The 26686-nt window shown below is 43.3% G+C and overlaps 1 protein-coding gene across 2 annotated transcripts in view; it reads left to right on the top strand.

The window, feature by feature from the left end:
- OSBPL3 (oxysterol binding protein like 3) overlaps positions 1–26686 on the top strand; it is a 262480-nt gene that overhangs the window by 160120 nt on the left and 75674 nt on the right. For both annotated transcript variants that reach the window (XM_040352884.1, XM_040352885.1), the window contains exons 7-9: positions 1567–1734; positions 17133–17229; positions 24434–24537. In XM_040352884.1, coding sequence (XP_040208818.1) covers positions 1567–1734; positions 17133–17229; positions 24434–24537 — 369 coding nt within the window. The remainder of the gene's footprint in view (positions 1–1566; positions 1735–17132; positions 17230–24433; positions 24538–26686) is intronic.

Here is a 26686-nt window from a genome sequence, read left to right as displayed (position 1 = left end):
CATGCGAGTGGGAGCAGCCAGTCATGGCACGGTTGCTGAAGAAATGGCATGAGTGATCGGTTTCTTCAGTGCGCATGCGCCGATGAAGTTGGCGCAAGCGTATATGGTTAATATCTCCTAAACCGTGCAGGTTTAGGAGAGATTTTCAGTACCTACAGGTAAGTATTATTATAGGCTTACCTGTAGGTACAAGTGGTGCAACTAGGTTTACAACTACTTTAATAGGGAAGTAAAAACTGCTAGGGTGACACAGGAATTTCAATAGCACATACCAACTAATTAGTATTTATCAGTCTAGAGGGGTCAGAAAAGTGAAATGTGTTTGACAGATATATGGTAATTCTGTGATTATTACTCTTCACCTTATAACTAATTACATCTTTGCACCTTTCTATCCCTTGTGGACCAGATCAGTTTTTATATGTCTGCCATGGGCCTATTGATTATGCAAAAAACGTTCTCATTATTTAAAGCGGAGGTTCACCCTCAAACTGAACTTCATAGCTATGCTATCTGCAGCCTTACTAAAGGCTTGTAGCGTTGTCTTTTTTTTTTTTTTTAAATCTGTACACTTACCTGTCTTCAGCCTCACTTCCGGGTCTTCCTTGCGGCCAGTGGGCGTGTCGCTCCTTTTCCCCTACGGGGAGCTCTGCGCAATGTCTCCTGGGAGTCAGTGTTGATCCTCCCAGGAGAAGCGCTGTGCGCGTCATGCCTTCCGAAAATAGACGATGTGAGATCCAGATCTTCGCGGTGCTATACGGCGCCTGCACACAGACTAGGAGCTGACTGCGCAGGCGCCGTATATATCCGAGGCCTATTTTGGCTATTTTCGGAACGCGTGACACGCCATAGCCGGACGTCAGTCATGATCCCCTCTTCATAGGAACGCCTATTTCCCGCCGGAGTCTGAAAAAAAACTGAACGATTAAACGGTAAATATAGCGAAAAAAAAAAAAATACATACTATAGCTGACGCAAGTATGCTGGATGGGATGGTACATAAAAAAAAAAAGTTTTTGGGTGAACCTCCGCTTTAAGATGAATAAACAATACGTGTATAAGTTTTGAGACAAACACTTGAAATAAACACTTTTTCCTTCTCTTGCCATGATAACGCTTGGCCACATAGGATGATGGTATATAAATGGTACATTTTTTATGATTGTTTTCATTTTTTTCTCTTTACTTTCCAGAATGCATACACAGTAATCATAGGTACAGAGTCAGCGGGTTATTTTTTTCTTAATTTGTTTCACAGTTAAAGTCTATATAAACCCATATAGAAGATTACCTAATAATGGACTGTATGTTCATACTAATGGATTCTGTATTAATCTGAAAAATGTTTTCAACAAAACATATATTCTTAAAAAAAAAAAAGTCTATAGAAATCCAATGACTAAAATCATGATTGCTAAGCTGTGTTACTTGGTTACTTTATGTCTGACTAGATTAGAGTAAAGCTTTACACTTATTTTTTAAAGCTCACGTTTTTTAAAATCAAATGGCAGAAAAAGCAGAATTCCCCAGCATAGAACTTTATGACTTACATCTACTGTTTTTTAGGTGAAATCTCCAGAAGTGTTTGAGGATTGGATAACAAAGCTCCGTGACCATCGGTTGTTCCGACAGAATGAAATATCCGTTTTTCCACATGATCTGAATGCTCAGTTTTTCCCTATGCTGTCAACCACAGAGTCTGCATCTAGCTTTGATCCAATCTCATCTCCGCAGGTATATATATGTATATAGATAGAAATAGCTGTTCATTTTAAATAAAGGCTTATGTAGTAAAGCATACTTTATAGGAAACACATTTGATAGAAATTATTCTTACATTATACTTTTCATCAAACCAAATGTTAGGAATCCATTTTGCCCAAAGAAACTTTGTGCAGTAATAAAGAGGGGCCCTCTATTCACAGTGATCCCATTTTTTTCATGAACTCAGAATATATACCAATGAAACCTGCATGATAATTCTGCAAACATAAATGTAACAGCTGCACTTTTATAAACCCCCGGACAATAGTTCTCTGCATAGGCATGCGCACAGGGTGTGCCAGGTGTGCCCAGGCACATCCTAATCACCCTGTGCAGCACAGATTCCCTCTACTGCCCTGGCTCCCATCTTTCCCCACCGCAACGTTGCCAGCTTCCCTCCTCTACTATCGGCTGTTGCTGCTGGGATGTTTTAGGAGTGGGGAAGGGGCCATTAAACATGTAATTTACTGGCCCCTTCCCTTTCTGAATGAACATCGTGAGTGATTGCTAGTGTGTGTTTGGGTGTTGGGGTGCACACCCCAATGCAATAGGCTGCGCACACCTATGGTTCTCTGGTAGAGCTGTGAGCAGTATTAAAGCAGAACTACACTGCATCTGAGCACCACAAACCAAAAAACATTATTGAATTATTTTTTATTATTCAAATCAAACTCATCCATTCATCCATGTCTCCATGAATTAACTTGCTGAGAAATCACTTTGAAAAACAACTCCCTAGTATTTCTGCTAGTATTTCTGCCTGTGGCCATCTTGAGTAAGGGCAGATGATTCATGTAGAATTTACTTCCTGGAATCCATCTGCCCTTCGCTTAAGCATGCAGACAGGAGGATGTGCTTAGCTGAGAAACCCCTCCCCCTCTTGAAGACTTCTGGGATGTATAACATAATCTTCCTAGTGAAAGTGAAAGTGGCTGTAAACCCTTACACACCAATTTTAACCACAGGTAAGCCAATAATAAGGCTTACCTGTAGGTACTGTGAATATCTCCTGAACAATATTTAGGAGATATTCACAACGTCGGCACATGCGCACTGAAGAAATGTCTCGCTCGTGCCCTTTCTTCAGCTGCTGTGCCATTACCGGCGGCTCCTGCATGTCATCACGGCTCCGACCAATCACAGCAAGAGGAAATAACTCCAGGAGAGATGTTGCCGGCCACAGCGGTATGGCCGGACCACTGTGGGGGCTTCGATTTAAGAGAAGTATTTCATAATGCGCTAGTATGCTATGCATTGAGATTGAGTATGCTATGTATACTAGCTTATTATGCCTTTGTCTTGCAGGTACAGCCATACAGTGTGCAAAGCCTACATGATAAAATTCCTGGGACCTGCTACTGCCACATACATCGGCTAATTGAGATTCTTTAGAGGTGGCTGTATGCGGTTGTGCACCAGGATTTGCATAAAGCACTGGCATGCTCACTGGTATATGCTCCGAGCACAATATCTGCGTTCAAAGCATACGTCGGTGTGCATGTGGGTGCTTTACACAACCCTCGCTGCACAACTTCGTACAGCCACCTCTTCTATATCGAAAACTGTTAAAGTGTTAGGTGACCCCTTTGGCTGTTAGTATTATTTAGAGCAGGGGTGCCCAACCTTTTGAAGAGCAAGGGCCATTTAAGCAACTTGTTAACCAGTCGAGGACCACAATGAGCGGAGCAGGCAGATGACAGGTCACAGCTACTCTATAGGCCCTCCGATCTGCCCAGACGAAAAGGGACGAATTTCCTTCTGTTTTTCGGATTGGAGGTAGGCGGGCCTAAACAGACATCTGTTTAGGTGAATTGAGGGTCCCATTTGGTTGGGCTGATCGTGTGAAAAGGGCCTAAAACTGCTTTCACACTGTTTACCCACAACGCATGTGCAACGTAGTGCACCTGTGTCTATCCTGCGGATTAGCTGAACTTTGCCATAGACTCCACCTGTGACAAAAGCCGGCGCTGTAGAGGAAGCATTGGCTAATGGGGCTCTACTCCGCAGCCGCTTTCTACCTCTACCACCAGCTTCATTCACAACACTGATGCTGTGGTATGGCGGGTTGGCAATCTGGGCTTGCCAACCCACTATTCTAGAGCAGGATGTCGCGGGCCACATCAGAGGGCGCCGTGGGCCACATGTGGCCCCCGGGCCACTGGTTGGCCACCCCTGATTTAGAGTGACATCCCTCATACTGATTGTGGTTCCTCACCACTTGTGTATCAAAGGTTGATGCCACCACAGCAAAGACACATTATTTTGCTTTCTCGTGGGTAGGGATGAGCTTGGGTTTGGTCGTCCAGACCTTTTATGGCCATGTAGTCATATTTAGGACTTTGATGTCACGAGTATCCCCATGCTTTTGTATACATGCAGCCCATGCTGATTTCATCTGCACTAACCGCTTCCTTGCAGGTTCAAACTGAACCCAAGCTCATCCCTGATGGCGGGGGAAGTATAAGCATGCTAAAATCCATACAAGCCCAAAAACAAGGATTTTATATATTGCGGCTTATCAGTCCTTCAATGGAGTGACTTTGTTTTTTATTATTTTTTTCCCTTCATTTTCACCTTGTACCCCTTCAAATAATACACTTCCTGACCCTTCATATCTACACTCAATTATTTATTGCACCTTTTGAAGGGAGCCGTAGTGTCAGACGAGCTAAACTTCAAAATGTCTTCCTTTGTTCATCTCTAGTTTACGCAAAATTGTTTTCTTTTAAGCTCAAAGTAAGTGAAAAGGTCACCACATTCCTGACAAGATCAACAAGTATTTTCTGGATTTGATGAAAAATCTAAAGTCTAAAAAATGAAAACGAATGCAAGTACTACATTTTTGGCTTTGGTTTTAGATACGCTTTAATACCACATGTTTTCTATCAGTCTTGAAGTTCTGTCCAGTTGAAGCTTATGGCCTGCCTAATCATCCTGTTGTAATGGCCAGGCCAACCCTGTTTATAGCTAACTCCTGAAAACTAGATATTCCTCTTACTGGACATTATATAAGTGACAATTTATTAGATCTCATCTGTCATTGCAGGAGGTTATAAAATGAAAAATTGGTTAGTTGCAAAGGCCAAAACCTCCCTTTGTTTCTTCCACTTTAGGCACATTGCTTTTACTGGGGTCTGCCGTACAGGGGATGTCATGAAGCTGATTGCTGTTTGCATCTTTTGCATTTCATTAGGTGCTTGTAAGAACTGTGTATTGATTGTAGAAAATTGCTCTCTTTGCCTTGTCCCACTGGGATTTCTATTTTGAACTTAAATCAATAAGTGGGAACAGGTGTCATCTATCTTTATCTATCCTGTACCACAGAAAATCCAAATTCTCTGTTATTTTAGTGTTATTTTTTTTGTAAAACTAGCATTTGCAGCTATAATGAAACCTTGCATGGTTTGCAATCTATGTGCCCGCTAAAAGTTACACTGCGCTTACTGTATGCACCTGTTATGAGCCCAGATTTACACTGCTCAAAAGTGTCATCAATAGATTGACAACTATAAAGAGATACAACCCACAAAGACCTTCATGTTTTATACGTAAATTACATGGGCGATGGAAATCATCCTTGCACGTAGGGTTGTCCCGATACCACTTTTTTAGGACTGAGTACAAGTACCGATACTTTTTTTCAAGTACTCGCCGATACTGAATAACGATACATTTTTTTTAAATGTGTCCCCAAATGCAGCCGTGTCCCCAAATGCAGCCATGTCCCCCCACAGATGCAGCCATGTCCCCCCCCAGATGCAGCCATGTCCCCCCCCAGATGCAGCCATGTCCCCCCCCATATCCAGCCATGTCCCCCCCATATCCAGCCATGTCCCCCCCATATCCAGCCATGTCCCCCCCATATCCAGCCATGTCCCCCCATATGCAGCCCTGTCCCCCCATATGCAGCCCTGTCCCCCATATGCAGTCATGTCCCCCATATGCAGCCATGTCCCCCATATGCAGCCATGTCCCCCATATGCAGTCATGTCCCCCATATGCAGTCATGTCCCCCATATGCAGTCATGTCCCCCATATGCAGTCATGTCTCCCCCCCATATGCAGCCATGTCCCCCCCCCATATGCAGCCATGTCCCCCATATGCAGCCATGTCCCCCATATGCAGCCATGTCCCCCATATGCAGCCATGTCCCCCATATGCAGCCATGTCCCCCATATGCAGCCATGTCCCCCATATGCAGTCATGTCCCCCATATGCAGCCATGTCCCCCATATGCAGCCATGTCCCCCATATGCAGCCATGTCCCCCATATGCAGCCATGTCCCCCATATGCAGCCATGTCCCCCCATATGCAGCCATGTCTCCCCCCCAAATCCAGCCATGTCCCCCATATGCAGTCATGTCCCCCATATCCAGCCATGTCTCCCCCCATGCAGCCATGTCTCCCCCCCCATAACCAGCCATGTCCCCCTTACCTATATACACCAAAAAACCGCGCTATCACAACACCGTTAATTCAGGCAGCGGCTAGCGTGTGATGACAGGAAAATAAAACAATATAAAAAGCCGCGCCAAATATCAAAATAAATATAGTTAAACAGTCCACAGATGGTATAAATAGTAGTGGATTTTCAACTGGTTCTCCAGCAGAGACAGAATCACTGTATTAATCAGAGGCTGATTTGCATGTAGGGATGTTAACTTTTCAATGCACCTGGTGACTTGCATACAGTGTGTGAGATCCCACCACCGGAATTGTATATCAGCTTACCAGATAGCAAGCCTTTAGTGCAGTTGGCTATAGCCCAGCCACGGCCTTTAAATCCCCTGGGCTAAGATGTTTCAAGATTCCCAGTCGAAATGGCAGCCTTGATGTTGAAAGTGGTGCGTGTTTGCGGTTTGGGACGCAACGCAACTCATCAATACCACAGTAAAACGACAAACGTAACCCAATCCGGCTCACATGCAGGCAGGAAGACAGAAAGGGACGCAATAGCGTGATATCGTAGGTATAACAGGTTTATTAAAAAAGTAATGTACTTACACTTAGGCAGTATAAACACAGCATGTACAAATAGATAAAAAGCCGGCCGGCTTGTGGAGCCCTCCTCCTAGGCGTGGTGACGTCACTGACGCTGCCTCCAGACGCGTTTCGTCCTATTGGACATTCTCAATGGGGGTAGGGCTAGCAGCAGTGGGTCACCTTATAAAGCAGCCACTCAATGCAAAGGGTGGTCCATAGAAACTGACCCCGCCATCTTTATTGAGGGAAAATTTTCCCATACAACCGCGCGCAATATCGCGGCCAGGGAAGAGAGTATAAAACGTTCACCATCGCTTTTATAACGAGGATGGAATTTCTCTCTCTACAGATTACTAGTATAAATATAAAATTAAATTAAAAAAGTGTAGTCCTTGTACCTACAACGTAAAGAGGACAGGAGAACCGAGGGAAAATCTATATATCCGGCACAAGACATAATTCCCTTGGCTCAGTGTGGCCATCTTGTGGATAAAGTTAAAATCTCTTTTTGAAGGAGATAAATTCCTGGCAATACATGGTTTAAGAGGAACCGAGCCTCTAACCTAACAGAAGATTTTTTATGGGATTTATCGAATATGTCCAAAAGAGATTCTTAGACTCTTATATGATATTTAAAAAAAACTGTCAAAACTGCACAAGGATCCAATCTGCCCCCCGGGACGTCCCATTGTTAGTGGGATAGATTCAATCACGTCCCGGGTGGGCAGATATATTGACTTTTATTTACAGCCCTTAGTCAAAAGGATGCCTTCGTATGTCAAGGACTCGAGACATATAATGAACATCCTGTCCAGTTTCACAGTGGTTCCAGATATGTGGATGGTAACTATAGACGTGAAGTCGTTATATACCATCATACCCCATGCCTTGGGCATGGAGGCAGTCCTGTATTTTCTGTCTAAAGAATCAGGCCTAAATAATAAACAGATAGAATTTATTATGGCTCTACTTAAATATGCCGCCGGATCAAACTACTTTTGGTTTGATAACGAGTTCTACAAGCAGGACACGGGGGTGGCCATGGGGGCCAAATATGCCCCAAGCCTGGCCAATGTATTTATGGCCAAATGGGAGGAGGATGTCATCTTTTTAAAAAATGTACCCCAAGTGGCCCTATGGGCAAGGTACATTGATGACATCCTCCTCCTATGGGCCGGTGAACACGAGGATCTCAATCAGTTTATCTCTGATCTCAACTCTAATACCAGGGGGATTGAATTAAAACATGAGGCTAGTCGAGTAAATGTTCATTATTTAGATTTGAAGATCAGTATCAAGAATGGTGCTTTTGTCACCTCCACCTATTTCAAGGATACTGACCGTAATGCCTTTATCCCCACCAATAGCTGTCATCATGCACCTTGGCTGAAAGGAGTTCCTAAGAGCCAATACCTCAGGTTAAGGCGCAACTGTTCGGACCACCAAGAGTTCTTAGATCAAGCGGGGGTCCTAACTGAGAGGTTTTTGGAGAAAGGGTACAATGAGCGATCATTGAGAGAAACCTTAGACCAGATCACAACTATAAATAGAGGTGAACTTCTACAAGAAAGAGAACAGAGTGCGGGTAGTCAATTTCCGGATGGTGTACCTTTTATTACCTCGTATTCCATCCAACACCGTTCCATTTCACATTTAATCCACAAACATTGGCACATCGCCAGGAGTGACACAGTGTTGAGGGAAATTTTACCACCAAAACCCAAGGTGATCTTCAAAGGGGTGCAGTCTCTTAGAAATAAGATCTCTATCAACGTTATTGACCCTCCCCTTAGAGGTATTGGCTTTTTCGATCAGCTTAAAGGTTACTACAAATGCAACAAGTGCCGAGTATGTGCCCTTAGTAGCAATCACCAAAGATGTGTAACATCATTTATTTCTACAGCCACATCGAAAGAATTTAAGATTGCACCATGTATCACCTGTGCATCTACAGGGGTGGTATATTTGGTCCAATGCCCTTGCGGGCTGCAATACGTGGGCCGGACCAAGAGAGCAATGCAAGTAAGGGTATAAATGAACATATTACAAAAATCCTAGCGGGCTTTAAAAACCACTCCGTGTCCAACCACTACAGGCTTAAACATCATAAGGACCCCTCTAATACCCTATTCCTCGGGATTGATAAATATAAGGCGCATTGGAGGGGAAGTAATTTGGTGAGGGAAATTTCCAAAATGGAAATGGGGTGGATCCATCGTTTGAAATCATATAGCCCCCATGGCCTGAATATTGAAACTGACGTGAATGCTTTTATTAACAACGCCTGATGTGAACCTTTGCATAGGGTCCCATAGAAACAGACGCGGTTTTCAAGTTCGTCAAGTTTTTAAGAAAATTTTAAAATTTTAAACTGTAGCTATACCTATGCAAAAAATGTTGGAGTATGGCCTCAGATAAATAAGGTAGTTACTAGTAAAAGTGTACCATCATCCCGATTAATATATAAAAGAAGGGATGGGGACAGGGGACGAGTGACAGTGGCTAGGGCTGGTCCTCTAAGAATCCCCTCACCCCAAAAAGGGGGCGTTTATGGGACTATCTCGGTACTGGGTAAACAATAACATACATATAATATAAAAATATATTTTATTACATACAATTGTTGAACAAAGAATACATGGTAAAATTGAAAAGACAGGACCTCAGGGAGTACCCCCGGGCAATTTTGTTGTTGCAAACATATAGACTGGTCTATGCCTCGACTAGTTTCGCGGTGAAACTGCTTTCTCAAGAGAACCAATCTATAAAGCAATTAAATACAATTAATGTTATGCAAATATGATAAATTCAACAATAGCCATAGTAATACAATGCAATAACAAAATAAAAGTAAAACGAAGGAAAAAAGCTCACCCATAATTAGGTGGTGAGGTGTGGTATCAGGCAACCCAGGTGGGGTAACCCCCCCGCGACGGACAAGGGGGATATTGCGGAAAACTCTGATTGGAGGCATGAAATAGATACAAGTTCAAGTAGGAAGCAATGTCAAGGCAAGAGAGGGGGACACCTGTGGAGGAATTGAAGGAAAGGGGAGTGATAGGACAGGGGGAAAAGGGACCGAGAGGGAGGACAGAGGGGGGAGGGAATAGCTGAGAAAACCAGGGAGGGGAAAGAGGGAAAATGGAGGGAAAGGGGGGGAGAAGGTGGGAGGGAGGGGAAGGGGGGGAGAAAAAGGGGGAGGGGAAGAAGAAAGAGGGGGGGAGGAAAACAAGGGGAGGGAGGAGGAGGGGGAGAGGTAAGGACAGGGCAGGAAAAGGGGGGGGGAGAAAAGGGGGGTGGGTGGGATAAAGTGCAGGAGGAGGGGGTGGGAAAGGAAAAGGGGGGGTTTTTTGGGGGGTGGGGGGGGGGAATTAGGGAGGGCAAGGGAAGGGGGGGGGGCAGGAGGGATACCCATAACCAAAACAAGGCTAAACAGAACCAATTTAAACTCACCAAATAGTTAAATGATGGTGGTATGAATGCCAAACCATATGTTGGTAGCTATACCTACTTTTTGGGTTTTTTGTCTAACTTTCAGATATAAAGTTTGTTCCTATAGGATTCTTATACTTTGTATAAAGAATGTACTACAGCCTCAAACATTTTCACATTAAATGTATTTAGTTATATTTTAGCACTGTTTTGGCCGTTTTGGCCCTTCCCCCTTGGGTTTTTTGATAAACTGGGTGGACTTAATATTTATATATAAGATTATATATTTTTTCACGGAACACATTATTCACTTTCACATAAGTTAATTAAATAAATTAGCACTAATAAAAGAATAGCCTATATACATTATTTAAATTTATATCCTTGGGCCATTAAGGATCCTTGGATCACGCTGAACATAGGGTGTGTATCATAACAGGCCCTGTGATCTGTTTTTTGCTTTTTCATATAATTTATTATATAATTTTTATATTAAAATTATGTTTCTAATGGCTTTTAGTACACTATAAAGCCTCATATTATTTAGTTAATAAGATGAAATAAATAAATTTTGGAGCTGGCGGGGTCAGTTTCTATGGACCACCCTTTGCATTGAGTGGCTGCTTTATAAGGTGACCCACTGCTGCTAGCCCTACCCCCATTGAGAATGTCCAATAGGACGAAACGCGTCTGGAGGCAGCGTCAGTGACGTCACCACGCCTAGGAGGAGGGCTCCACAAGCCGGCCGGCTTTTTATCTATTTGTACATGCTGTGTTTATACTGCCTAAGTGTAAGTACATTACTTTTTTAATAAACCTGTTATACCTACGATATCACGCTATTGCGTCCCTTTCTGTCTTCCTGCCTGCATGTGAGCCGGATTGGGTTACGTTTGTCGTTTTACTGTGGTATTGATGAGTTGCGTTGCGTCCCAAACCGCAAACACGCACCACTTTCAACATCAAGGCTGCCATTTCGACTGGGAATCTTGAAACATCTTAGCCCAGGGGATTTAAAGGCCGTGGCTGGGCTATAGCCAACTGCACTAAAGGCTTGCTATCTGGTAAGCTGATATACAATTCCGGTGGTGGGATCTCACACACTGTATGCAAGTCACCAGGTGCATTGAAAAGTTAACATCCCTACATGCAAATCAGCCTCTGATTAATACAGTGATTCTGTCTCTGCTGGAGAACCAGTTGAAAATCCACTACTATTTATACCATCTGTGGACTGTTTAACTATATTTATTTTGATATTTGGCGCGGCTTTTTATATTGTTTTATGTCCCCCTTACCTGCATGCACTGCTTTCAGAATAAAATGTCTGAGGATGGATGAATCTGTTAAAAAATAAATAAATAAAACTACTTGTCTATGAACAGCCTAAGCCTCCCCCACTCTATCTAAAAAAAAAAGGGTTTAAAGAACGTTGTAGTTTCTTTAAAGAGTTTTCTATAATCCTGTTACTGCGCACCTGTCTTAAAAAATAGTCTGCCTCTGGATAAGAGACATGAGGTCCAGCTAACTAAAAATAAAATGTACTACAGTGCTACTAGGTCCAGCTAATTAGCCATCATTGCAAAAATTGCAGATCAAACGATTATATATCAAAAGAATTATGCTTTGCCTGTCTGTTGGTTGTACATAAACTCAGAGTAGATCTTGGCAAAGAAATACAAAGCATTCTCAAGAGTCCCCATCTCTATATAGCCTTCTCCTTTATTGTTAGAAGTTCACATCAAGACTCTAGAAAAGTTGTAAAACTTTTAATCAATTTATGTATATTAAAACTTAACTGTAAATGCACAATTTAACCTGGATTCTGTTCTGGAAGGCCCCTTTACTCAGGCATTCCAACTGTCCATTTTTCATCCATCTTTTGATGGATTGCAATAAGCCTCCCGCCCGCAGACCCCCACAACTACCAGGCCAAGGTTGTGGGGAAGACCTTTGTGGGTCCCTCTAAGGCTCCATGCACACTGGAATAAAAAACCTTGCTTCTACAGGAGTTTTGCGTTCTAACTGTAGAAGCAACTTAATGTTATCCTTTGTCTTCATGCACATTAGGACGTTTACAGGCATATTTTTTAGAACAACGTTTAGAGGCAGGAAAAAAAAACCTTCTCATTCGTATTTCTGATTGGAGCTCACTGGCAGAAAAAAACGTAAAACTCTCTCCTAAACTCGTCTAAACTTTGTACAAAAAATGCTCTATATGAACGTTTTTTAAGCCAAAAAGAACAGACGTTTTTTTAAGCCCAGTGTGCATGGAGCCTTAAAATCCATACCAAGCTCTTGATTTTTTCACTGACCGCTCCGTTGTTCACATTCTGCTGACAGCAGGGATGAGCCATGGTTGTTAAGGATGCCGATGGCAGGCGTAAAAAATGAATGTGATCTAAACTGAACTAAAAAAAATAAAAAGCATAACTGAATAGATGACACCTGTGTGAAAATGGGCCTCTAAATATTTTTAGGACTATAGCCATCAAGCAAACTTTGAATTTTATCTGGATTTTAGCCTCCTTACAATAAATTCATTGCTTTTGAAGAAAAAGTATAACCAAGCAGTTTGTTCTGCACTCCTGTACATTCAATTACAATATGACTTGTCACAATTGTATATGAGATATTAGTATTTTTCCCCTGCAAGTGAAGTTACGCTTTAAGGTGCCCACAGAGCAGACTATAACAAAGGTACAGCAACCTAAAATTTCAGGTAAAGAGGAGCAATTGAATAGCAAAATCCACCCTAGTCAATTGGTCCTTTCCTTGAGATTTTTCAGACAAGACCATATTGTTGATAGATGTACGGTTATCTCCCAATACAAACCAAAGTGACATTGAGGAATGATCTTTTTATTTCTATGGGAATAGTTCTCTTGGATTTTCAATTGGTAACATCTCTGTTGTCGTTCATGCAGGCAGTTGCGCTAAATTACTTCCATGGTGCCTTCTTGGGTAGTTGCTTTTATTGTCGATTGGCTCATTGATCACAGGCGGCAATGGATGTGTTTTAGGCTCTAGCTGGACCAGTAGTGTATCTGCTCTATAGAAAGCATATAATTCCAACATACAGCTGTGCACCAAGACATCACTACATCGTTTTCAAAATGTAAGGAACATCTACATTCCTTTTATTAAATGGCCAATCCACCCAGAGTTCACTCTACATTTTGGTAGACCAGCCATAGGTTTTATATCATGTAATGATTTGGATGCTAAACTGTTGGTGCCTGTCCACCTGCTACAGCCAGCTCGGACCACCCATCTTTTGCAGCAGTCATGAGAAGATGAACAGATTCTCAGTTTCAGGTATGGAGAGTACACAAGGAAACCTTCATGAAGAGGTCCCCTGCTAGGGAGACAGACACTCGCTTTCTTGGCTTTGCTTTGGCTGTGGTGGATTACTGGGGAGGCAGAAAACTGTTATAGATGTACAAAGACAGCCTGGTCAATTCATAAATGTCTTTTTGTTGACACCATATTCATCATACGAATATGCACCATATTCGTATACCTGGCAGGGACAGGCACATAAATCTGTTGATGCCGACATACTGAACACTCTTTCCTTCACACTGATAGGTGCATGGCTAAGGAGTTTGCAGTGGGGTTGGCAGAGCCTGATGGGTAACTGAGAGACTAGTTCCCCATCAAGTCTGGGGACTTGACAACGTGCAGTAGTGGTTGAATTGATAGTCGCTATTCAGCCCAATAGCAGCTTTTGAATCTGCCTCGTTCACAGGCAAGTGAACCTAATGGGGAACTAGTCACAGAGTTCCCCATCAAGCTCCACCCACCCAACAGGTGCATTGCTGGAGAATTTGAGGAACTCTGAGAACCAAGTTCCCTATCCCGTCCAAAATTTCTGTGATTGACAGCGGATAGCAGTGGACGGATTCCAAAGCCGCTCTTGAGCTGAAAAGCAGTTATGGAATCCACCACTGCTATCAATAATTGGCAAGACAGACCTGATGGGGAACTGTTCTCGGAGTTCCCCATCAGGCCTGCTTATCTGTAAACTGGCAGCATTTCTTCCCATCCCACAGATTTTAAAAGGTGCCGTAGTGAGAAAAAAACCCGAAAAACTACCTGAATCTAGCACAGGTGTCAATAATTTTGCTGAAACTGGCACAAGACTATAATGAATTGGACGCATGTTGTGTTAAAGGGGCCATACGCGTGTGCGATTTAACCTATCGACATCCATTTTCCTTGAGTAAATAAAAGCAGCTTCTATGTGCATGTAAAAGTAAACCCTTTAACAGGGTGTTCACAATAGTGCGATGCGGGAACCAGTGCGATTTACAGTGCCGGTTCCCACGTCGCTCCTCTCCCGCAGGCAGTTCATACTGCCTTGTGCGAACCGCTGTGGGTGTCATTAACAAAGGTAATGACACACACAGTTTGGTTCACAGATCACAGTGCGAACTGTGAACTCGCACATGAATCGGATCGTGTAGGTGATAACACCCACCTGCCAGTTTACAGATAAGCAAACCTCAGCGGGGAGCATTGATGGTTTCAAAAAACTATTAGATAAGCACCTAAATGACCACAACATACAGGGATATACAATGTAATACTGACATATAATCACACACATAGGTTGGACTTGATGGACCTACTATGTAACTTCGTTTTTTATTTTTATAGAAAAAAAAGAGACTTCACAATCACTTTAAGTCTAGGTTCATACTAATGTAGTGCAGGAAACTCCACGATCCGTGCACGTTTCCTACACTGCATTCAATGTGCACTGCCCTTGCGATCTGCAGGGTGTGTCAGTGCAATCTGAGCGACACTTCAAACTCTGGTTGCACAATGGGTTTGCCTGCACTGGATCGCATGGTACAAAAGTACCATGCAATCTGGTTGCAGTGCGGTTCCAAATTTGGTGCATGCATGAGTTTGGTTCAATGCTGTGTGGTTTGAGCCCAATAAAAATGAATGGGCCCAAATCGCACCGCACTGAATCGCATTTGAATTGAACAGGAATGCGGTGTGGTTCCTGTACAATTCACATGCGATTCATAGTGTGAACCAAGACTTTTTCTTCCAAAGCAAACGGGTACTGACTAGTATTCCAGTGTTTCTATTCTCCCTCTGTTTCTCTCCCACAATTGGCTTCTGTGACCCTAGTGCTGATGTAGCAGGTGAGGGGCAAACAAGGATGCTGTGTGGGCACCCAACGTCAATTAATGCTGTCAGTGGTGGATAGGACACAGGCAACTAGAAGGTTGAAATGGTGCACAATGAAAACCTGTGGCTTTGTCCAACTAAAAGGCAGGTTTGATTATCCACCCGCTGACTTGTATACAATTTTGGGCACTTTTTGGTATTTTGCCAAGGCACCCCAGAAGAATCCCAAAGGCACCCCGGTTAAAAAAGGCTGCTATAAATAAATGAACCGAATCAGTTACTATGATAAGGACTCGTCTTTTTTCTGACTTTTCTGACCTGCAATCTTGTTTTGGATCAGTGATCCAAGAAGCAAAGAAGTTTGGAGGGTCATCTTATGACAGCCTGCAACTTGCATTTTCCGGGAGGCTAGCAATGGCACTCCCCCCTCCACCGTTTTTTGTCTGTCGGACTTTTATTGTGTTTTTGTGCTCCCAGCAGGGAGATCTCTTCGCTCTCTGTCCAGAGAGATACAATAGAAATTGGGTAGAAATCCCCCTCAAAATTGAGAACAATCTCACTTCTGACAGTTGACCCATAGAGATTTCCAGTCTTCCCTGATCTATTGACAGCTGTAAAATGTTGCATTTTCCCTTCCATTTCTCCTCCCTCTGTGACAATGGTAGAGGTTCTATACCAGTGATGGTGATCCTTGGCACCCCAGATGTTTTGGAACTACATTTCCCATGATGCTCATGCACTCTGCAGTGTATTTGAGCATCATGGGAAATGTAGTTCCAAAACATCTGGGGTGCCAAGGATCACCATCACTGTTCTATACCTTCCCTACTCCATCCAAAACTAGAAAAAAAAGTTTTGGTGCAAGTTCTATTCCACCTGGAAAATCCAGTAAAATAGCTGGTGCTCAGCATGCAAGTGTCAGGCCTTGTACACACGACCGAACATGTCCGCTGAAACTGGTCCGTCAGACCAGTTTCCGCGGACATGTCTGACCGTGTGTAGGGCCTACCGGACAGTTTTCCGGCCTAGCGGACAGGTTTCCAGCGGACAAAAGTTTCTTAGCATGCTAAGAAACTTGTCCGCTGGAAGCCTGTCCGTCGGACATGTCCGATGGTCAGTACGACTCATCGGACATGTCCGCTGGCCCGAAATCCTGCGCATCCGTCGAAGTGATTCGACGCATGCGTGGAAGCATTGAACTTCCGGGTTCGCGCACGTCGCCGCCACGTCACCACGTATTCTGTCCGTGGGAATTTGGTCTGATGGTGTGTACACACATCAGACCAAATTCACCCAGCAGACATGTCCGATGAAAACGGTCCGCGAACCGTTTTCATTGGACATGTCTGGTCGTGTGTACGAGGCCTCAGAGTTTCACTTTCTTCTTGACACTGAAAACCCCATTACTGTTACACTGAGTATCTATTCCCATGCTGCGTGATCTTAAGCCCATAACATTGCTATTTTCATTATGAGATCGTAACCAAAAAAAATACAGATATATAATTTTTAAGATGGTGATGTGATAGAACTGCTTCTTCCTGTTTGTTTACATCTGGGACTCCTGCAGATCCCTCTTCACAGCATGTACGTCTTCACTTATCTTCCACAATTCACAGGGTTAGTTGTAATATATTCAGAATTTATATTTTCGTAGCAGAAGTCGTATGAATATTCCATGTTGTTTTTTTTTGTGCATATTTAAGCAAGTCACACACGCTCTTTATAATTGGCAGTCACATCAAGCTTAATGAATGCATTACACTAACAACACTTTTTTTTTTACTTTGCTTACTACTACAGGAAGCTCGCTTCACCAGACAGAATTCACTAAAGCTGGCAGGCAGCCGAGTTCCAGCCTGGCTCCAGTCTAATGATGATATGGATAAGTGTGCTAAAGGTACCAAAGTTCAGTGAGGCTGGATATGGCGCCTTAGAAATAAAAGGCTATGAATTTTTTATACGGATTTGTGGCTTAATTTGTTATTCACTTTGTTGGTTTAGAGTGCATTATACCTTTTTTTTGCTTTAAAGTGTATGTTTATCTTTACAGAAAAAAGGTGGAACTAATACTGTATACCTTCCACCATGGGTAATGGGCTGTCACTGGCCATGCAGCCTGGGCAGCGACCCCAGGATGGGCAATTCACACTTTTCTCCCCATTCTTTCTGGTATAGATCAGAGCCATTCTGATTGGTGATCGTCGGTACTCAAAAGCACTGCAGAAAAAAGAGAGGAGTGATTTCAGATCCACTGGCTGCATGGGCACTGACAGCTCATCACCCATGGAGGGAGGTACAGCAGGGACCAGGGGATAAGGAGGGTGTCCAATTTTAGTCCACCTTTTCATTTTTTTCTGGAAAGGTGAATTAACCCTTCAATGTGAGTATTATTTTATTTAGGAAATTCTCTGAAAGACTTTCAGCCCCTAGCAGAGACGGCTTTATTTGTTCAGTCAAAACTGAAATTCTAGTGTATTCAGAGTTATTTCGGAATCTATGGGCTAGATTCAGGAAGCTTCGCGCAATTTTACGGCGGCGCAGCGTATCGTATTTACGCTACGCCGCCGTAAGTCAGAGAAGCAAGTGCTGTATTCACAAAGCACTTGCCTCCTAAGTTACGGCGGTGTAGCGTAAATGGGGCCGGCCTAATTCAAATAAGGATGAGGGTGGCGTGTTTTATGTTAATTATTGGTGACCCGACGTGATTGACGTTTTTCCCGAACGGCGCATGCGCCGTCTGTGGAATTTCCCAGTGTGCATTGCTCCAAAGTACGCCGCAAGGACGTCATTGGTTTCGACGTGAACGTAAATTACGTCCAGCCCGACTCACGGACGAGTTACGCAAACGACGTAAAATTTTCAAATTTCGACGCGGGAACGACGGCCATACTTAACATTGCGTACGCCTCCTAATAGCAGGAGTAACCTTACCCCAAAAAAGCCTAACGTAAACAACGTAAAAAAAATAGCGCCGGGCGTACCTACATTTGTGAATCGGCGTATCTAGGTCATTTGCATATTCTACGCCGAAAACGACGGAAGCGCCACCTAGCGGCCAGCGTAAATATGCAACTAAGATACGACGGCGTAAGAGACTTACGCCGCTCGTATCTTAGCCTAATTTAAGCGTATCTGGTTTCCACAATACGCTTAAATTTACGACGGCGTAGATTCAGAGTTACGACGGCGTAATTGAATCCTACAGACTAAGACTTTGGTAATATAGTGTGTGTGTGGGCCAGATTCAGAAAGATGGCGTAACGTAACTCATTTACGTTACGCCACCGCAAGTTTTTCAGGCAAGTGCTGTATTCACAAAGCACTTGCCTGTAAAGTTGCGGCGGCGTAGCGTAAATCCACCCGGCAGAATTCAAATTCGGCGGGTAGGGGGCGTGGATCATTTAAATGATGCGCGTCCCCGCGCCGAACGAACTGCGCATGCGCCGGCCGCGACTGAATCCCAGTGCGCATGCTCCAAATGACGTCGGCAACTCGTCATGCTTTCGTCGTGAATTACGTCCAGCCCTTTTCGCGAACGACTTACGCAAACTACGTAAAAATTTCAAAACTCGGTGCGGGAACGACGGCCATACTTAACATAGGATACGCCGCACATACCCCTCATATAGCAGGGGTAACTATACGCCGGAAAATGCCGAACGCAAACGACGTAAAAAAAAAGCGCCGGGCGGTCGTTCGTTTCTGAATCGGCGTAACTCCTCATTTGCATATTCCTTGCGTAATAATACGGAAGCGCCACCTAGCGGCCTGCCTGGAATTGCAGCCTAAGATCCGACGGTGTAAGACACTTACACCTGTCGGATCTTAGGGATATCTATGCGTAACTGATTCTATGAATCAGTCACATAGATACGACGGCCGGACTCAGAGATACGCTGGCGTATCTCTTTTCTGAATCCGGCCCTGTGTGTGTATATAGATACATCTATATATATATATATATATATATATATATATATATATATATATATATATATATATATGTGTGTATATATATATATATACTGTATATATATATATATATATATATATATATATATATATATATATATATATATATATATATACTGTATATATATATATATACTGTATATATATATATATATATATATATATATATATATATATATATATATATATATATATTACACATGCACACACACATATATATATATAGTTTGTGTTTGGTTAACTGAACTTATCAGGAGTCCAGTAAAATATCCCCATTAGGTCTTCTAAAAGTGTCACCTTGAGTGGCCTGGGAACACAAGATCCTAATACGCAAATTGGGCAAGAGGTATAGAAAGCTGCCAGGCCTACTGCACCTTCCTATTGGTTCATGACTATGATGAACAGACTTACTATCCAGTTGTTAAGTATTCAAGGGTAGTTTTAGTATTTGCATGTTGGAGCTCCTGGGATTTGGATCTCATGCTGCTCAGAAAGACGTTTGTAATTTTGTTCTCTAGCCAGTTTAGGATTTTAAATGCCTGGCAGGGCATATTAAGGATAGATTCTCATAACATTGCTTGGTGACTGGTAAAAGCAAATAAATTCTCACCAACAAAAGCAATAAAAAATGTGAAAAATTTCTTTCAGATAAACATTGCAATAGCAACACACATTAATATTCCTCTAATATTTAGCATAAAGCCAAAAACTTGATGCAGCAGGGCACAGTAAAAGCTGGCATAAGAAGACTGTGGGCCGGATTCAGATACCTGAGCGTATCTTTCCTCCGGCGTAACGTATCTCCGATACGTTACGCCGCTGTAACTTTGGGCGCAAGTTCTGTATTCAGAAAGAACTTGCGCCCTTATTTACGGCAGCGTAACGTATGTGTTGCGGTGTAAGGTTACATAATTTAAATGGGGATGTTGGGGGCGTGTAGTATTTAAATATGTCTTGACCCCGCGTTTTTTACGTTTTTTTGAACTGCACATGCGCCTTCCGTAAAATATCCCAGTGTGCATTGCGCCAAAGTGCGCCGCAAGGACGTATTGGAATCGACGTGAACGTAAATGACGTCCAGCCCTATTCGCGAACGACTTGCGCAAACGACGTAAAATTTTCAAAACTCGGCACGGGAACGACGGCCATACTTAACATTAGCTACGGCTCATATAGCAGGGGTAACTATACGCCGAAAAAAGCATATTCCTCGCGTAAACATACGGAAGCGCCACCTAGCGGCCAGCCTGAAAATGCAGCCTAAGATACGACGGTGTAAGACACTTACACCTGTCCGATCTTAGGGATATCTCTGCGTAACTGATTCTCTGAATCAGGCGCATAGATACGACCTCCCGCACTCAGAGATACGATGGCGTATCAGGAGATACGCCGTCGTATCTTGTCTCTGAATCTGGCCCAGTGTGCGTGAATAGTGGTTATCAACCATTCATGTATAGTGGATAATAATTGGTATTCTCATGGGTTTCAATTCAAATCCAAACTAGAGCAATTAGCAAGTGTTTTTAAAAATGCAACAGTGTGAGAAAAACCCCCACAAATAATTTAACTAGTTTGGACATATTTGCGCCGTAATGTATAATTTGACATATTTTTCTGTGTGATCTAGATTTGGTTGATGATATAAAAGCTGAAATACACATATAAAAGCTGAAAGATTTTAAGGCAGACCTGAAATACACATATTGTTGCAGCTTTGTATTCATGAATACATCAATCAATGTGATTTTTGCAGTCCACCATACAGCAGCCCTCAGACTAGATCAGTGGAAGCAGCACGAGGACCAGTCATGTGTGCTGCAGTGCTCATGTACTAACAGGGCTGGACTTCACCCAGACTGGCCCACTTTGACGGGTCTCTCCCGTGGCGGCCAGACAACTCCCACACCCCCCCCCCCCCCCCGGCCACCCAAGCCCGCTCTCCCCCTTCACTAGCCGTTCTACTTTATTAGAGTAGAACGGCTGGTACTGGTACTCTTATAGGCAGTACCAGTGGGGAAGCTAGACATTATTTCACCCAGGGCAAAGAATCAGTTTGGTGCCCCCCCCTTATGGGACAAGATTAGGCAGAAGTGAGAAACTCCCAGGCCATAGCTGTTGAGTCAGCTGTCTGTCCCCTCCCCCATGCTCCTCTATCGTCCCCCCTGCTCCTCTGGTCCTCCCCCTGCTTCTTTGTTCCCCCCAGGTGAGCACTGCGGGGAGGGAGAGAAGGTGAGCCCTGCGGGAAGGGAGAGACAGAGGAGCGGAGGGGGGCGGCGGACCGCTGTCACTGAAGCCGGACCACTGAGCCATCGGCCCACCGGAAAACTCCCTGTAGTCCCAATGGCCAGTCCATCCCTGTGTACTAATGTAGAATATGTGGATAGGGAGAGAGACGCAGCAAAAAAATCAGGTCATTTACCCTGCCAGATAGGGTTGTGCTGTGCAAATCTCAAGACCAGATGGACAGAATTGCAAATCCTTTGGCAGGAAAGCGGCTGCCAAATATATACAATATTTCATGTAGTACGCATTTTTTTTTTCAAGTTTAATTATTTCTATAATTGGTTTGCCCCTTTTCTTCCCACAAAATTCAGAAAACTCAGCAAAATTACAAATACGTCAATATCTTCTGTCATTGTGTGACTTTGTGGCAGTATATTCCAAGATTCGAAGCCATATTAAAAATGTATACAATATAATATATTCATATATAACTATCAGCAGTTTTACAAGCACAGAGCACAATCCAGAGCTCCGAACTCTCGGCAGCTTTCTGCTGTATTGTTGGAAGTTTAATGCCAAACTCTAGACAAATATTTAAAAAACAAATTTTCTTGTTGCATAAAGATGCCTTGATATCATCCATCCTTCTGTAGTTTCCAGCACAAGTAAAACTCACGCTAAACTAATTAGGACTTCTAAGACTTTGCATAATGCTGTCAGTTGAACACCAAACATGCCTGCAGGAGGGCAGAGTACAGGGATGTTTTAATCAATGTGCTGCTGCTCTTTTATTATCCAGTCAGCAGGCTGGGGGAAGATGGATGAATTGGGCTGTTTCCACTACTGCGAGTTGTGCGACTTGACACATGTGAAAACGTATTTATTCACCAGCACACCATGGATTGACAACTTCAATCCTAAGGTTACTTTAATGAAAGAGATCACATCACAAAGAAAAAGTGCAACGTTTCGGAGCCATGCAGGGCCCCTTCGTCAGGCATGTAACACGTCACATTCCTGACGAAGGGGCCCTGCGTGGCTCTGAAACGTGGCACTTTTTCTTTGTGATGTGATCCCTTTCATTAAAGAAACCTTAGGATTAAAGTTGTTGATCCATGGTGTGCTGGCGAGTATGTACGCTTGCTTAATGTTTCCAGGACCCAGCTGGTAATCGATTAGGAATATTGACCAGATTGACACATGTGGAAATTTTAAAGCATGGTATCCAACATTTGTTGGTGGAAAATCCGACAACGATTGTCCGATGGAACATACAAACGGTCAAATTTTCCGACAACAGCCTGCCATCACACAATTCCTGTCGGAAAATCCGATCGTGTGTATTAGGCTTTTGTTTTTTTTTCTTCTTCTTTTTTTTTTTTTGTTTTTTGCTCAGTCCACTGGCTGAATGAAAAAAATTAAAAATAAAAACAGATTCCTCCATCCACAGACTCTAGATAAACTCTAGGGCCCAGATTCACAAAGGACTTACGACGGCGTATCTACTGATACGCCGTCGTAAGTCCGAATGTGAGGCGTTGCATCTATGCGCCTGATTCATAGAATCAGATACGCCCCACTGTTGCCAAGATAGGACTGACGTAAGTCTCTTACGCCGTCGTATCTTGGGTGCATATTTACGCTGGCCGCAAGGGGCGATTCCGTAAATTTACGCGTAGAATATGCAAATTAGGTAGATACGCCGATTCATGAACGTACTTGTGACCGCTACGCCGTTTACGTTGGGCTTACGTCCGGCGTAAAGTTACCCCTGCTATATGAGTCGTAGCCAATGCAAAGTATGGACGTCGGAACAGCGTCGTATATAAGTCGTTTGCGTAAGTCGTACGTGAATGGGGATGGGCGTAGGTTACGTTCACGTCGACTAAGCATTGAGCCGGCGTAATTTACGGAGAAAATTTGACGCGATACTGAGCATGCGCGGGCATGCGCCGTTCGTTAGGCGCGTCATTTACGTGGGGTCACGATTCATTTCCATACAACACGCCACATACCAGCCTACTTTGAATTACGCTGGTTTACGCCGGCCCATTTACACTATGCCGCCGCAACTTACGGAGCAAGTGCTTTGTGAATACTGCACTTGCCTGTCTAAGTTGCGGCTGCGTAGCGTAAATAGGATACGCTACGCCCAACTAAAGATACGTCATTGTATCTGAATCTGGCCCTAGATTGCACAATCTTGGCTGGCAGGGGAGGAGATGTTGTTTTCTGTGCTGTAGTTCTTTAAAGCGTGCCACAGATTTATACAACTTTCTTTTCCACTGGTGAAAGGAAAGAAAACCGTACGATTCTCCCATTCTCCCACAAAACACAATGATCACCGCTGGCTGCTATAACCGCTGGCAGTGATCTCATGCAAAAAAATCTGACGGGCTGGTTTTACTGAAGTTGATTGATGAATTGACTTCAGTACAACCAGTCTGGCCATAGATGGATCGAATCTCAGCCAGTTCAGCAGATCCATCTATGGCCAGCTTAACTCTTGTAGGACTTGTCCCTTCCCCCAACCTTTCACTGGACATTGAAAGGAGAAGAAGCAGACTGATGAGTTCATCAATGTCACTCTGCTCTCTTCTACTAACAGCTTGTCCTTGCAACGCAGTACAACTTATTGACTCCTTGTGCTGGTTCTCCCTCCCACAGTCTGAACTATGCTGTACAGGAAATGTAATAGACTGATTGTATTAAAAAAATAAAAATAAATGATGCGTTGATGAATACAGAGCTGCAATAATTTGTGTCGTTCATATTTTCAGCTTTGATGTATGTTTCTCATGCATTTATATAGGGGGACCATATCTGTTCGCTAGTAAACTGTTTGTGTCTTTATGTCTTTTGCATTTCCCTAATTGTTACGTTTTATTCTCTTGTGCCCACAGACCTTTCACAGTGTCAGAGTTATTTGGTGGAAATGAGTCAACTGCTGCAAAACATGGAGGTTCTTCACAGGACGTACTCCGCCCCTGCAATAAATGCCATCCAGGTAGTCCAAGATTGGGGACTTCTTGTCCTAACTTGTTTTATGTGAATGGACTGATACAGAGAAACTGATCAAAAATGGTGTAAAGCTTTAACCTTATAGCGAGTCTTTCATGTTTTTGAAACGGTCTAAACTAACAATACTAATAAAGTACAAGTGGTGCTGGCAAGTGATATTTGTTTAACCACTTCAATACTGGGCACTTTCACCCCCTCCTGCCCAGGCCATTTTTCAACTTTTAGCACTGTCACATGTTGAATGACAATTGCGTGGTCATGCAATACTGTGCCCAAACTATTTTTTTTTTTAGATTTCTTCACACAAATAAAGCTTTCTTTTGGTGGTATTTTGTCACTGCTGGATTTTTTATTTTTTACAAAAAAAAGACCAAAAATGTAGAAAAAAAATGTTTTTCTTAGTTTTAGTCACAACATTTTGTAAAAAAAGTAATTTTTCTCCTGAGAGCCGGTTCACACTGGGGCGACTTGCGATCTGACTTCATGTCGCCTCAAGTCGTCCCAAGTCGCGCTGTAGAGAAAAACAATGGAAGTGAATGGAAGCGGTGTTCATACACACGACTCAAGGCGATCCGACTTCAGAAAAGGTTCCTGTACTACTTCAATCCGACTTGTAGGCGATTTGTACCCATTGATTTCAATGGAAGTCGCCTCTGAAGTCGGATCACTGTCTTATCTGAAGCTACTTTCCAGGAAGATAACATACATTTCTCAGGCAAACCTCTCCCTCCCCCTCCCTCCCCCAGAGCTGATTGTTGTTTGATTGGCCACTGGAAAGTCTCCTGTCCTGGAGACGACTTCAAGTTGTGTTGTAAATCGCCCCAGATCGCCCTGTGGTTCATGTTCAAGTCGTGTCGGAGTCGCCTCTGAAAGTCGTGCTGGAAGTCGTGTCGCCCTAGTGTGAACCGGCTCTTACTGATGGGCACTGATGAGGCACATATGGGCACTGAATAGGCAGCACTTATGAGGAGGCACTAATATGCCACACTGGGCACTGATGGGTGGCACTGATGGGCACTGATATGTGGCACTGATGGGCAGCACTGGTGGGCACTGATGGGCGGCACTGGTGGGCACTGATGGGCGGCACTGGTGGGCAATGATAGGTGGCACTGATGGGCACTGAAAGGCTGTACTGACTGTCATCACTAATGGGCACTGATTGGTGGCACTAATGGGCACTGCTGGGGCTTTCCTATAATCAGGACACTTTAAATCCTTAAAACATATCCTTTTCCACTCAATTTCTTTCTTTAGTAAAATCCCCCCTTAGAGTAATGTGATCAAAATAAGTTCACCTTTAAGGGGAAAAAAATGCATTTGTTATATTTTCCTGCAGGATTCTGCAAAGTATTGCAGTGGCGACTAGTAGATCACATGTGCAGTGTCAGGCTTCTGCAGGAACATCGTCCAGCTTTCTGCCCTGCCTATGTATCAACGCTCCTGCAGTCCATTGAGAACTGCAAGTAGATCTGCCGTGTTGTAGTTGTGTTGTAGTTCCTTCATTCGCAGATCTCTGTGAATGTATGATGTGCCTGCACAGCTGTGCCAATTTCAAATGTGTCAGTGGCTGCAGGGGCAAAGAACCCCTGCCTGCTGCCACAGTGAAAGATGGGGCTCGGGGGCTGAGGTGGGGTGCTGGAACATGTTATTCCCTAAATAATAGTGTAATATGTAAGATGAACTTGGCCTTTAAAGCAATGTCACACATACTTACATTGCCATGCATGTTTCTGCATTTCTACTGCCGCTGCCATAGTTCTCTTTTAAAGGTTACAATTAGTAGAGTTGTTGGATGGACAATATAGAACACTCATTATTCTTTTATTGGTTTCACTCATTGGTGTAAATAAATTTTGATATATTTGTAAGGACAAGAGTGATTAGATTAAGTAGAACCTGGTTGGCTGAGACATCCTTTGAATTGTTATATGTCTTGGATATTTCAACAATGAGATCTCCCTCTCATAACCCTAACTGCATAATGTAAATGAAAAAATCCATCAAGGCAAGTGGGAACCTATAAGTAACAGAAATATTCATTTTGGATGGGCTGTCCATCTAAATTCTTTTAAAATGGTAAATAAATTATTGCCCGAGTTAATGAAATACAGTTTCAAGCTTTAGGAGAATAG

Source organism: Rana temporaria, chromosome 5, assembly GCF_905171775.1.
Source record: "Rana temporaria chromosome 5, aRanTem1.1, whole genome shotgun sequence".
Lineage (NCBI taxonomy): Eukaryota > Metazoa > Chordata > Amphibia > Anura > Ranidae > Rana > Rana temporaria.
Note: the sequence above shows the minus strand (reverse complement) of the source record. Positions and strands in the feature narration are given on the sequence as shown.